Here is a 12,698-nt window from a genome sequence, read left to right as displayed (position 1 = left end):
AACTTATTCTGAAATGGCTACTCTTCCTCTTTCATCATGATGGAAACTTTTAGCAAACATAGTTTAGCTTTTGCTGAGAATGAGTTTAAAATTATCTTATCCATTGGTATGTGTCTTTCCATCATCATTTAATAGCTCCACCATCCCTTCAGGGCAAAAAAATAATCTTGTGGGGGAAAAAAATGGGGAAAAATAAAAAGGAAAAAAAAGAAATTGGTTACTTGGTTACTTGTGCTTACAAAAATAAACCTAGATGCATGTGTTGTAAATCTGAAAAATAAGTCATTATTTATTTACAATCTAAGAACTTCATAAAGATTTGCTCCCATCAGTTGCTCAGCCATACTACATACAACCTTTTTTAATCAAAGTAATTAGCTAGTTGCTATGAAGAAATAATTAAATGTTTAGACGGATCTGGGATTTACTAGTATTTATAGAATTCTCTGAATGTTAGTTTTTTCTTCTTTGTGCATCCTTAAGACATTGAAAAGTCAGAACACTCTTGCCCTGCCATTTCAGCAATTCAACTTGTCAAATCAACTGCTATTAGATTACAATTGTTACAGAAGACATCTTGGGCCATGCCACTTGAAGCTTCTTAACAGAAGGCAGCTCAAAACATTTTAAAGAAAAAAACTTGCATCTGATCCACTGCAGAACTGTGCATCTGTAAACCTCCAAATGCAGAATAAACCTCTAGGATGCTATCTAATTACAAATCATATCGTTTTAACAGTCAATGCATAAATCAAGTTTGTGAAGAATAAAACCTGTTGTTTCTGGTCTCAGCAACTTGCAGTAACAACCAGGAAGCAACTACTGCAGAGCATAAAGATGAAGGCAGAAAAGTGGTTTCATTACAGATTTTTAAGATTTTAGCACTGACTGCTTTCATAGTCAATGATCTGTAAGTGGAGAGATTTACAGTAAAGTGGTACACAAAGCAGTAAACAACCACTCTGAATTTTAGTAGACAGTCTCTGAAAATAATCATTATGAAAATAAACTATTTTCAAGGCACTTGTTTTAGGAACTCAGTACCATATTGTACACTAACTGCTTAGCAGAGATTGTGTCACTTTAACCCAGAATGAAATAAATTAGTTTTGGAAGATTCATGCCAAACTGTTCTGTGATGCTATCAGAGCAGTAATAGTTCATTGTTTTAACAGACTTGTATGCAAGATGAAAGCAATTTTTACTCAGTTAAGAGTCCAACCATATTTTGAGATGAATGGCATATACATTTCATTTAAAGAATTAACAGCATATTAAGAGGAATCAGAGTGCAATTAAACCTGTGCCTAATTAACAGTGATAACTGAAGCACATAAAATACTACTGTAAATGCAGAGACCAAATCAGTGTATGGAAGAAGAATGACTTATCTAATTGTTAAATGAAAATGATTTTGAGCTTTGATGTTGCCTTTAAAAATCTGGTACCCAAACTTTTTAAATAATACTCCTTGCTGGTGCTCCCTTTGAAAGATTATGTAGAAATTAACAGAGTAGCCTCATAATGTTTTTATTAGTTTTCTTTGAGACTCCAGTACTGGAAAGCAAAAGGTCTATCTCAGTCAATAACTAGACAGTTTGAAAATGAGAATATGCTGTCACTTCTCCTATCAGAAACAACTCTGTTCAAGACTAAATAGGATCTTGCTAAGGTGGCCTTAAAAAGCTCATACTTCTTCATAAACAGCCTTAGATAGAGACTTACACAAAGTAAAGGTTAATGAAGAGAAACAGTCTGAGAAGCCCTATCTGCATAATATTACTGTGAATTACAGCACAATTCAACGACCAGAATTTTTCCCCTCCTTTTACAGTAAGCGAAAAAAATAACAAAAGGATTTTTAGTTTCTTTTTAAAACAACTAACAATGCAATGCTGTTTTTCAGTGAAAGGTTTTTTGACAAAAGAAATGCTATCATTGATTACCCTGAATTATAAATTATAGCTCTCTAATTTTTCCTCTTATAAATGAATACTCTTGACAATCTAGCCCCACATGTCAGACAAAAAACTGAAACATTTATAATGGAAATTTAATTATAGTACAACTTTTGCTAGTCATCATTCCGAAGTCACCCATAATTATGCTCAGGTCATTGAAAGTTATTTTTTTAATTTACATGGCCAAACGTGCCAGTTACACATTGGTTCATCCTCTCAAATTCAACACTATACAACAGTAATTAAGAAAATTACTGATTTTTTCAAAATTTTTTAGGCTAATTGCCAACAAAACATCTGCAGGAATAGTCAAAACAAAGAGCGACTGACAGACAATTTGATTTTTGTTTCCAAAGAACATAAACTTCAGAAATAAAGTAGTTGTTCATAGAAATGAAAAGGCACTTCTGCATGTCAAGAGTAAACACTTATTATTACCTTTTTGCTTTACATGCATTTTTCCATACAATAATTCTAGAATATAACAGTCCACTATAAACATGATTTTCTACTGCAAAATTTCAGCACCAAAATACCTTCAGAGAGCTTTGTGAAAGTACTGAATAATGAACTAAGAAATGAAACTGAACTCTCCCTTTCCCAAAAGAAAGCCCTTCTCTGTCCTTACAGGAAGTGGATCAAATTTAATGGAATGAGTAAACATGAACTAAATGCAGAGATAGGTGTTAATATATTTTAAATAATAACAAGGGTGGTCAAATCACGGTATAAATTAAAAGACAGCTAAATGCAGACATCAAAAGTATAAATTTGCAAACAGAATTGTTGAAAATATTTGAAATGGCTGAGCATACTGAAATGCAAGAGCCATAAATCATTAACTTTACTGGCAAATTGATTTTAATATCCACGATTTGTCTTTTAACACAGTACTAGATAATCCTAAGCAAAGCCTTTCCCAATTTTATTTCTTTTTTTTCTTCTTAAAGATTTAAATTAGTATTTCTTGCTGAATTCTTTCCAATAAAATGTTTGGGGTTTTTTTTTTGTTTGTTTTTTGTTTGGTTTTTTTTGTTTTTTTTCCTGGGCCAGGCCAGAATTCACTTAGCCATGTAGACATAGAGTAGGGGAAAAAAAGAATACAGAGCAGCTTTCCTCACTTTTATATTTCTGGTCTCTTAAGAGTCCAGAAGAATCTCAGTTCCATGGGGATGCCCCTCTCTGCCTAAACAACATACTCAGCAGCAATTAGATGGATCATCAAAAAAACCTCTTTTTTTAAAGATATAGAAGCTGAGGTCTAGTGTTCTGTGAACTGTCTCAACTTTGTTTTGGTTGTAAACAGAATTTTGATGCACACTTGCTCACCATGAGAGATCCTTGGATTGTAGGACACAATTACCTATTTATAGCACTGCAACAGCCTAGTACTCTGAAGACAGAATATTTTTTTCTTCAAAATCAGGATATATCTTCATCAGGATCTGCCCACATTTCAGGTCTCAAACTTGACACATAGTCTACAGTCTAGGCAATAAAGTTGGAATTAAACTTCCTAGCAAAAAGGAATTATCAAACAAAAAACCAGAACTCAGCACCAGCATTTCTTCCTGGGAACCTTTAGATGGTTAGACTGAATTCTGCAAACAACTCTACCTTTGCAAAACAAACATGTTTGCAAAGTCAAAATGCCTCCCAAGTGCTGAGAAAACCTGGAAGCACCTGAGTAGTGTAGTTGTTTATTTTCCTTTGAAGTGAGGTAAAATTAATATACCATTCCTTCTAAAAACCTTTGATAATTATGTTTTTTGTAATTTGAAAAAAACCCCAAACTACTATAAGGTTTAAAAAACTACAGCACCTCTGTCTTTCTACATCATTCCTGGATGTTTCATGCTTCATAGATACTTCAATAGAATGTTATGTGCTTTTAAAGCTGGCCAAAGCTGCTGGGCAAGATCACATACGGTCTAACAGTCTCAAACAAAAGAGTGAGCCTTAAAATATTAAAATCAAGGAGCATGCGTGTCTGTTCATCCATTTCCATCTTTCAATACCCTTTAAAACCACTGGCAAATTTCATCCAAATAACTTGCTTAAAATTTAAACTGATTTGACACGGTACTGCCAGAATTTAATTCCAGAAGATGAGCAAGCCAAACAAGTGCCCCCATTCAGGAGGTTCAGGGCAGACAACCAGAAATCTAACATCAAATACTCCATTTGACGACAGATTTGTTGTTAATTGGGTGCTCCCTCCTGCCATGCAGGTCTGTCATAAGGGAAAATGGCATTACTTTCACAAAGTGGTGATATTTAATATCATAGATGTCTATGATACATCTTATTTTCCTGACTCCTAAAACAAAAGGAGGTTTTAGACTCAGCTCAGAAGTTATATTTATATATATATATATATATATATATATATTTTTTTTTTTTTTTTTTTTTTTAAGCAAGAAACCTGCCCTTTAGAGCCTAAATTCTCTTTGGCCATAGGGTTGATACATATGTATATATGTATATATGATTCATATGTATATATGAAGGAAAAAGAGATGGGGATATAGGTGTGGGTTTGTATATACCCATACACGCTCCTTGGCACACACAATCAGTTATTCTTCTAGACACAAACTGAAGTAAATATACACTGGTCACTTCAAATGTATGATTTTGCTTATGTTTTGGATAAGACCAAGTCAGAGGAAAAGTCGTACTTTCTTGTTTCATTTGCTAAAGCTTTTGCCAAAGGATTAACATAATTCAAAATTAAGTTTGCCTATGAGTGGAAGACAGTATGGTATAACTGCATTTGAGAATTGGAACAGCTTATGTAGAAATAGGCCTCAAAATAGGGGAGAAAGTGCTTAGCATAAAGTTGGTAAGGATAAATTTCAAGGCACCCATGAAACTTCACTGGAAATACATAGAATGCTCTTTCCTGTCATTTTTAATTGTTTTTAGTAACAGAATACCAATGTATTCATTTAAATCTTCAGTAATAATATACTTCTGAGAAGAGATATCCAAAACATCTATGAAATAGCTTGTATTTCATTTGTTCAGACCAGAGTAATACTAAGGAATGCCCTGTAAATACAGTATGTTTTACAAATATTTACAAGTATTTATTATTCAGCCCTTTCATTAAAGGTGCCCAGATGGCAGTCTTTTATTTATAATCAGTACATTCCCAGCTTGCTGAGTTTTTCTCACTCCATAACAAGCAGTTCTTCCTGAATTGAAGTTGGGTACAATAATTGTTTGAGTGTTTTTGAGCTTATCCTTGTAACTAATAAGAGACTGCAACAAAGAGTGGAGATGAAGATATTTCACGAGAGAAATCATATTATCTAGTTTTCCTTAAGGGTCATTATGTTTTATTCACGTTGCCTCCACCTGGCAGATGTGAAATTAATAATTTTGCCCCTCAGGTCTGCTCTAAGTTAGTGAAGGTTCATTTGTCTCAAAGAGCAGGCTAATTTCTTCCTCTGCAAATGTTTTGAAATGGGAATCTGTTGAAGTGAAGAAATAAGTCACCATTTATAAGACTGCTTTTCACACAATCAAAGACATGGCAGTTATTTTTACATACACTGTGCTTCTATCCATATATTAACCCAGCTGTAACTGTCAGGAAAGAATCCCAAATGTTTCTCCTTCTTCTAATATGCAGCTTCTCAAAACAAACTGATTTGATAGCCACGTTTCATGTTCTGTGTCCTTACCAACTCTAGGCTGTGTCTATATTCCGCTCATACTTCAAAGCACACGTGTCAGAAAGAGCCAACAGACCTACATACTTGCAGCAGTTTTCGTGTCCTCTTTTTTTCCCTCCCCTTCATGTGGTGGAGAGTGAAAATGTTCTGTTTCTCAAGTGACATCTCTGGATGCTCTATCTAACAAAAAACTATCTATTCAGGGACAAATGGAGACACAAAAGTGCAGGTGTTAGTAATTTCTATATAACACCAGTTCTCTTGATTGCCAGTATTAGAAGTTTTCATGTTCACAGGCTGAAGATTCACTGAATGGAGAACCAACCTGTGACTTCTCCTGCAAAGGGAAGACATATTTGAGAGGAAGGGGCAGATATTCTCATGATGTTTCTTTCCTAAAAGGAAATTGTCGGTTTTCACTATCACTAGCAACCACAAATCTAGAGAAGCATCTAGAAAGATGCAGTGTAACCCAAACTTTTGTCTGTGACAAGGACAGGAATACAATGAAAGATCATGATCTGCATATTAAAACAGTCTAGGAGAATTTAACAAACACCATGGTGACATATTCTCTTTCAAGATTTTGACAGAAACTTGGAATCACAGAGTAGCTGAGGTAGGAAAGGTCTGGTTCATCTGGTCCAACCCTCACTGTACACTACCCTTACTCTAGCAGTGCCAACCACAGCATCTTGTCTGGATAAGTTTTGTGTACCTCCAGTGCTCTTTGCTCACTTACAAAACCATTTCTCCACAGAAGGAGTTTGGGTTCGTCAAGTATGACTTCCCCACTGTGAATCCATGCTGACAACTCCTGATCTTTTTTTTGTCCCTTGTATTCCTGGAAATGGTTTCCAAGATTGGCTGTTCCTTCCATCATCTTCCCAGGGTTTATGGTGAGACTGTCCAGAATGTTGCTTGGTGTTTTCCTTCTTGTTTTTTTTTTTTTTTTTTTTTTTCCTCCCCAGGAAGTTAAAGGACTTCTAGGGGAAATTCTAGATTGTGAGGCAAGGAGGAACAGAACTGAATTTAAAGAGATTTTGATATGGTAGGAATTTGGATTATCTGGGTTTTTCACAACCCAAGATTCCTGCTAACACAAGGGGAAGCTGTTCTGTAACACGGCATCAGAGAAGTCATCTCAGTAAGCAGCACCTTGGGCACTTGTTTCCAGGCAAGTGTCTGCCAAAGAAGAGCTTTCATACATTAGTCAATGCTGAAAACCATTTGTGTTTTCTGAAGGGCCCTTTCCAAGAAGATGCATTTCCGATTTGTTTCCCCATCAGAAGTAAGTGACCAGTGATACAGACAAACAAACATATATATCTCACTATGCAGTATCTTCTTGGAATTCTACTAAAATCTTTCCATTTATCTCCTGCACATCTGAAAGCTGCAATTCACCTGCTACAGTGCAGAAAACCCAAATAGCTTTTACCCTTAGGAGAAAGTGACCTTATATGAGATGGTTTGTGTATCAGAAAGGCGTTAGAAAAAAAGGAGAATACAGTAGGGTTTTACTTCCATAATAAAAGCATAAATAAAATGTAAAGTTCACTGTGGACTTCTAGCTCTGATAAATCAATGCAACTTTCTATTAAAGTTTATTACAGTTTCAGGTTAGGAATTGAGACTTTAGAAATATCATTGAACTTTCCATAGAAAATAAAATGGTGCAATATCTGCACTCTACTCCTCAGGGTTCAGGTGTCTCTGACCCGAGGTCTAGCTCTCATACAACACAGCTGCAAAAACCTTGGTTAAAACTTCTGAAAAAAATTGCTAAGAGAAAGAGGTGTGGAAAAAAACTGCAGTATGGCTGCAAGTTGACATTTTCCTATGATCACAAAACTAAGCAATGTTAAGACTTTGTTACATGCCTGAAAAAACCCTGAACCTCTTCACAGGTAGAGCACAGGTACCTCCTCACGGTATAGCAATAAGAAGGAATAACTTAATGCCCAGTTAAACTAATATCTTTCCTCTCTTCTTGAGACAAAAAGGCCAAGAGATTGAAGTCTTGAAGGACAGAGAAAGGCAGCTGCCATTTCAACCTAGAGAAGTTTTTAGGAAGGAACTCATCTTTCCTAATAGTGATATAGAATGGGGAAGGGCATGGAAATCAGCAGTAAGCACCACTGAGTTTCAAGAAAGGCTAGGATATAGGCACTGACAAAGGGAGAAACTAACAAGAGAATTAATAACAAAAGAAGGTGGAAGGCAGGGAAAACCAACTGCAAAACTGACTTATTATTCAAAATGTTCTACAGAAGAAAATACAGGCTGTCCATTCTGTAGGACCTGGGCAGAATGCCAGTGGTGGCAGTGAGTACTGTCCAGCATACCTGGGCACATTGAATTTAAATGCAGGGTTCAAGACAGCTCCTGGCCTGTGCCATCTGCCCAGAGATACTTCTGCTTGGTGCAACCTGATGCAGGTCTGAACTGATCAGAGGGAAGAGGATACTTATTCCATCAGTGCATTCTGATACACGTAGATTTTTTTCACAATGCCAGTGGATGCCAATGGGCAGCACAGAACCAGTGAAATTACTTTGACACCTTGGAAGATTAACCAGCTGAATGCAAAGGAATGAGCGAATGGAGAAAAACAAAGATTATTTTTTTTTCAAGAGAGGGGATATAAAGAATTCCTCTGCTCTGTTCTTCCAGATTGTAACATGCCTTCTAGGAGTACCAGACGTTTTACAACAAACGTGCAGCAGTGTTTTAAGAGCTCAGTTGTACTGGGAGTAACAGCTTTCCTCCTGACAAGCTCAGGTGACAGGAAAGAAGAGACAGCAAAATCAACTATGTTAATTAAAACATTCATGTTACTTCATTGTATGAAAATTATTGGTTAAATTGACAGTGATTGTTTTTGCAAATACTCCAGGGCAGTAATTGTGTCTTAGCACAAAGAAGTAGAGATCTGACTGTTAAAAAAACTCCACAGTTTGGGGATAATTCATCAGAGGATTCTTTTATTTATTTTTTAAATTTCCTTAAATTACAATAGAGTTTTCTGGTTCAGTAAAGGAAAATATGCTAATTTTCAGAAATTATACTAAATGTCACAGTGAAAAAAAAAATGAGAAAAAGAAAATAACTTTCTCTAGGGGGCCTTAACAATCCCCTCCCTTAGCAGGAGGGAGGATTTTATTTTAACTTTTCTTCCTAAGGTAGCTGTCTTTAAGACATATCTGTTCACCAGCTGATTCAAGGAACAACATAAATTAGAAATAACATCTCCTAATAGAGGGGCTATAGCAAAAAAAAAAAAAAAAAATCAGGAGCTCATTTAGCAGTTCTGCATTATTCAGGTGTGTTTTAACTGGGGCACTGTTTCATCACCAGAATGCAGAGACACAGACCAGATCAAGAACTGTATCATGCAACAAATGTCAAAGACAAAGCATGCTGGAATACCCTGAAATAAATAAATCTGCCCACATAAATACTGATATGGATAAGAAGAAACTACAAAACACAGTCTATCTTACTAATCCTTCAACATATCTACTTCAGTTTTACAATGGACAGTTCTACTGGTTTGCGGTCAGATTGGGTCTCAGGAACAATAGTGACAGGACAAGGGGAAGAGCTTCAAACTGGAAATAGGTTTAGATCAGATATTAGGAAGAAATTCTTTACTGTGAGGGTGGTGAGGCAGCTGGAACAGGTTGCCCAGAGAAGTTGCAGATGCCTCATTCCTGGCATTCTGTACTCTAGGTTCACAGCACTGCATGAGATGGCTGTGGGGAGAGGGAGCTTTCAGCACAGGAACAGTGATTTAAATTCCAGACAACCTGGGAAGGCCTCCATTTCATACCTTTAAATGAGAAAAACCTTTCTTTCTAAGCCTGACTGAAATGTAGTTCATCATGGCCAAAATCCATTAAACTCCTTCAAACCTGAACTCCACATTCTAGGTTAAATCTAATCCAGACCTCAATGTAATTCTTTGGCTTTCTGAGAATTACACTGAAAGAGCCCTTACATTATATTTCATCAAAAGGAAACAAAGCACTTTCTGAAGTGGCAATTGCTCCTGTGAGTGTGATGCAACCAAGTCTGGAGAGATTTTTTTTCTTTGCATTCTAATTATAGACGCTTTTATTTAGTAAAGCTACAGATAAGACTTGTCTATTACAAGCCTCTGAAATCTCATTTTGTTAAAATGAAAACATATTTCAAATGCTTTGGAGAACTATTAAGATTATTGAATGCCTAGCATACTGCTTCAAGTCTCCAAGTGGTTCACTATCTTCCCCTAGGGAACAGGCAAACAGCATGCAATTATCACAGTAATTAAAAAGGTGCAATGATTCTTCTCTTAAAGACTCCTGTTTTATTAATTCTATGGTATGCTTTGGAGACTGGCATTATTTTACTCCTACCCAGCTTAATTATACCGTCATTAGTTTATCAGCATCTCTTTTTAAACCCTTGGGCCAGTTATTAGCATGTCACTTGCTAACAGTTAACCAATAACCACTACACCTTCAAAGCAGGGTCTTCTGCTATTAAAAAAAAAAAAACAACAAAACAATTTGTAGATACAGATTTAATATCATCATTCAATTTACATTTTGAGTAATTTAACTTTCTGCTTTTAATTTAAGAATGTTACTGTTTAGCTTAATGAAAACATAAATAATTCTGATGTATTACAAGTCACTACCAGTACACACTGGTTTATGAAACTGAATGCCTGTTTTAATACTCAACAGTATGTACCACTGAGAAAACAGAGAGCATATGATATTCTTAAATACAACTAAAATTGTGGATATCACTCTCTACTAAGTCTGGCTGAGGTGGAGTTAAATTTCCTTCACAGAAGCCTGTCTGGCACTGCATTTTGGATTTGTGACTAACCCAGGGTTGGTAACACAACACAGCCCTACAGGACAGGCTCACTTACACAGCACCCAGTACTGCATTAGCTAATCATACAAGCGGATGAAAAAACTATTAGAAAAACTGTTTAATTTTAAAATAACTGAAATAACTGTGTATTAAATATGTACTTACCTTGTCTAGACAGACACATTATTATGAACAGCACAGTGACCCCGAAACCCTCCTGAAGGGAACTATACTTAATTTTTATGCTCCACTTTTGACTAAGCTGAAGTTATCTTAGCCTATCTTATAAATACAAAGTACTTAACTTTATAATTTTGCTGCTCTGCTTTTGGGTACTTTCCATTAAATACTTCTTTCCAGTAATGAGAGGAAGAAAAAATACCAAAAATAACATCAAAGAGTTAATACTTGTATAAGTTTGCATCTTCAGAACATACAAGTGGGATTCTGACAGCAACTGTATTTCATTTTTTGTTTGACATCACACCAATTCAATTCAACTGAAATTACATTTACTCACTGACAAGTGACTTTAGAAAAAAGTATATGCAATGGAAACATATTTTTTCTGTTGAAGTACATAATTTTTTTGTGTTAGAAAGGCAAGTAAGACTAAGTAATTCCTTAAAAGCCTAAGAACAATGAGCTAACCTTGTAACCTTGTTAGTCCCATTTCCTCTAGCCACACTCCTGCCTATCTTCCACCACCTTTACAGCAGCAAAGAGACGATTCAAAATATTGGGGGGAAATAGTAATGACCAAAGAAAATCCAGGTCACAGTATCCTCTATTATTTTCTGAGCAGCTAAATCCCAAACTAATATTACTTCCAGTCCTACTGAAAATTATTCTACAATTGTTTCTGTATAATAGGTAAATTTTGTATGCTGTTACAATCACAGGTCAACTCTATTAATTATAACATCCAAAACAGGGGCCAAGATTGCTACAATGCACCAAAAATTGCACTATCTCATTTAGTAAAGAGACATGCTGTCAGTCACTCAAGAAAGCAGTCCTTTGCTAAACCTCATCTGCTAATTGAGACTCAACAGTGAATGCTTTTGCTGTTACCCAGGATCTCTTTCCACTTTATCTACAAGTTTGATACAACTGACATTGAAAAAAAAAAGCATGCACAGTCATTATTTCATCTAGTCTACAGTGGCACGGAAGGTTGTTTTCAAGGTCACTGTAGCTGGAAAATGCTAATATATTATACTTAAAACCATTCAGTATTAATTCCTGCAACCTGCTGGTTTAAGAAAAACAGTAAAATCTGCCAGTGAATTAACTTATGTCTTCAGCCCTAGAAAGATGCTTACAACTTTCCTATCACCTTGGAGTACTCACCAGCACATTTAGTTCTTGTTTTGAGAGCTGGGCCAGGAGATCCTGTTCCTCCTTCACCTGGTCTTGTAAGTAACACACTGATTTCATATTCTGTATCAGGATCCAGGTGCCCAATCTTATAGCTTGTGGAGTCCACGGGTTGTATGTCATACCAGCTCCCACTTGAAGTTCGATACTCAACTTCTCTTTGGATAATAGGTCCATCCCCATTGATGGAATTGGCATTCAGCTGTATCCAGAGGTAGGTTGCACCAACTGAGGACAGCTGAGGTGGAGCAATGGGAACTGGTGGCTCTGGAAAACAGTAAGGTATGATAACAAGCTATGATTACACTTCCATTTTTTCTAAAATATTCAAATAAGAAGGGTTTTGTATTACATTAAAGTTGAAGACTGCATAAAAACATGGATATGAAGAAATCACCACTACAACTGACTTATTTTCATTAACTGCAATATTCAGAGTTCTTTTGTTTATGCAGTTGGAGATTTTAACCTGAAGTTTTTGGTTTAATCTTCATAACTTCGAATCAGGTGCAAATGCAATTCTATTCATTCAACATTCCATGGCAACTCCCAATTTAAAAAGAAAGATAATCTCAGGTTTTCTCATACAAATACACTTCATTCTGGATATTAATATTAATCCTACTCAAAAGTAATGTTTTCAAGCTAACATTTATGTTGTAGCCTAGGCTTACACATAACGAGAACAGAAATTTCTGCACAGAAACAAAATGAATTTTTTATTAATTATTTTTCATGTACTCAACTACTCAGCCTTCATATTTTCAGACTTCTGCCTAAGCAGAGTAAATACAGTAAT

General features: G+C 35.7%; 1 protein-coding gene across 7 annotated transcripts in view; it reads right to left on the bottom strand.

The window, feature by feature from the left end:
- Nucleotides 1-12,698, bottom strand: part of PTPRM (protein tyrosine phosphatase receptor type M) — a 442,831-nt gene that overhangs the window by 257,163 nt on the left and 172,970 nt on the right. For all 7 annotated transcript variants that reach the window (XM_021525180.3, XM_021525188.3, XM_021525183.3 and 4 more), the window contains exon 7: nucleotides 11,873-12,166. In XM_021525180.3, coding sequence (XP_021380855.1) covers nucleotides 11,873-12,166 — 294 coding nt within the window. The remainder of the gene's footprint in view (nucleotides 1-11,872; nucleotides 12,167-12,698) is intronic.

Source organism: Lonchura striata, chromosome 1 (genome assembly GCF_046129695.1).
Source record: "Lonchura striata isolate bLonStr1 chromosome 1, bLonStr1.mat, whole genome shotgun sequence".
NCBI classification, from domain to species: domain Eukaryota; kingdom Metazoa; phylum Chordata; class Aves; order Passeriformes; family Estrildidae; genus Lonchura; species Lonchura striata.
This window is presented reverse-complemented; position numbering and strand designations above follow the sequence as displayed.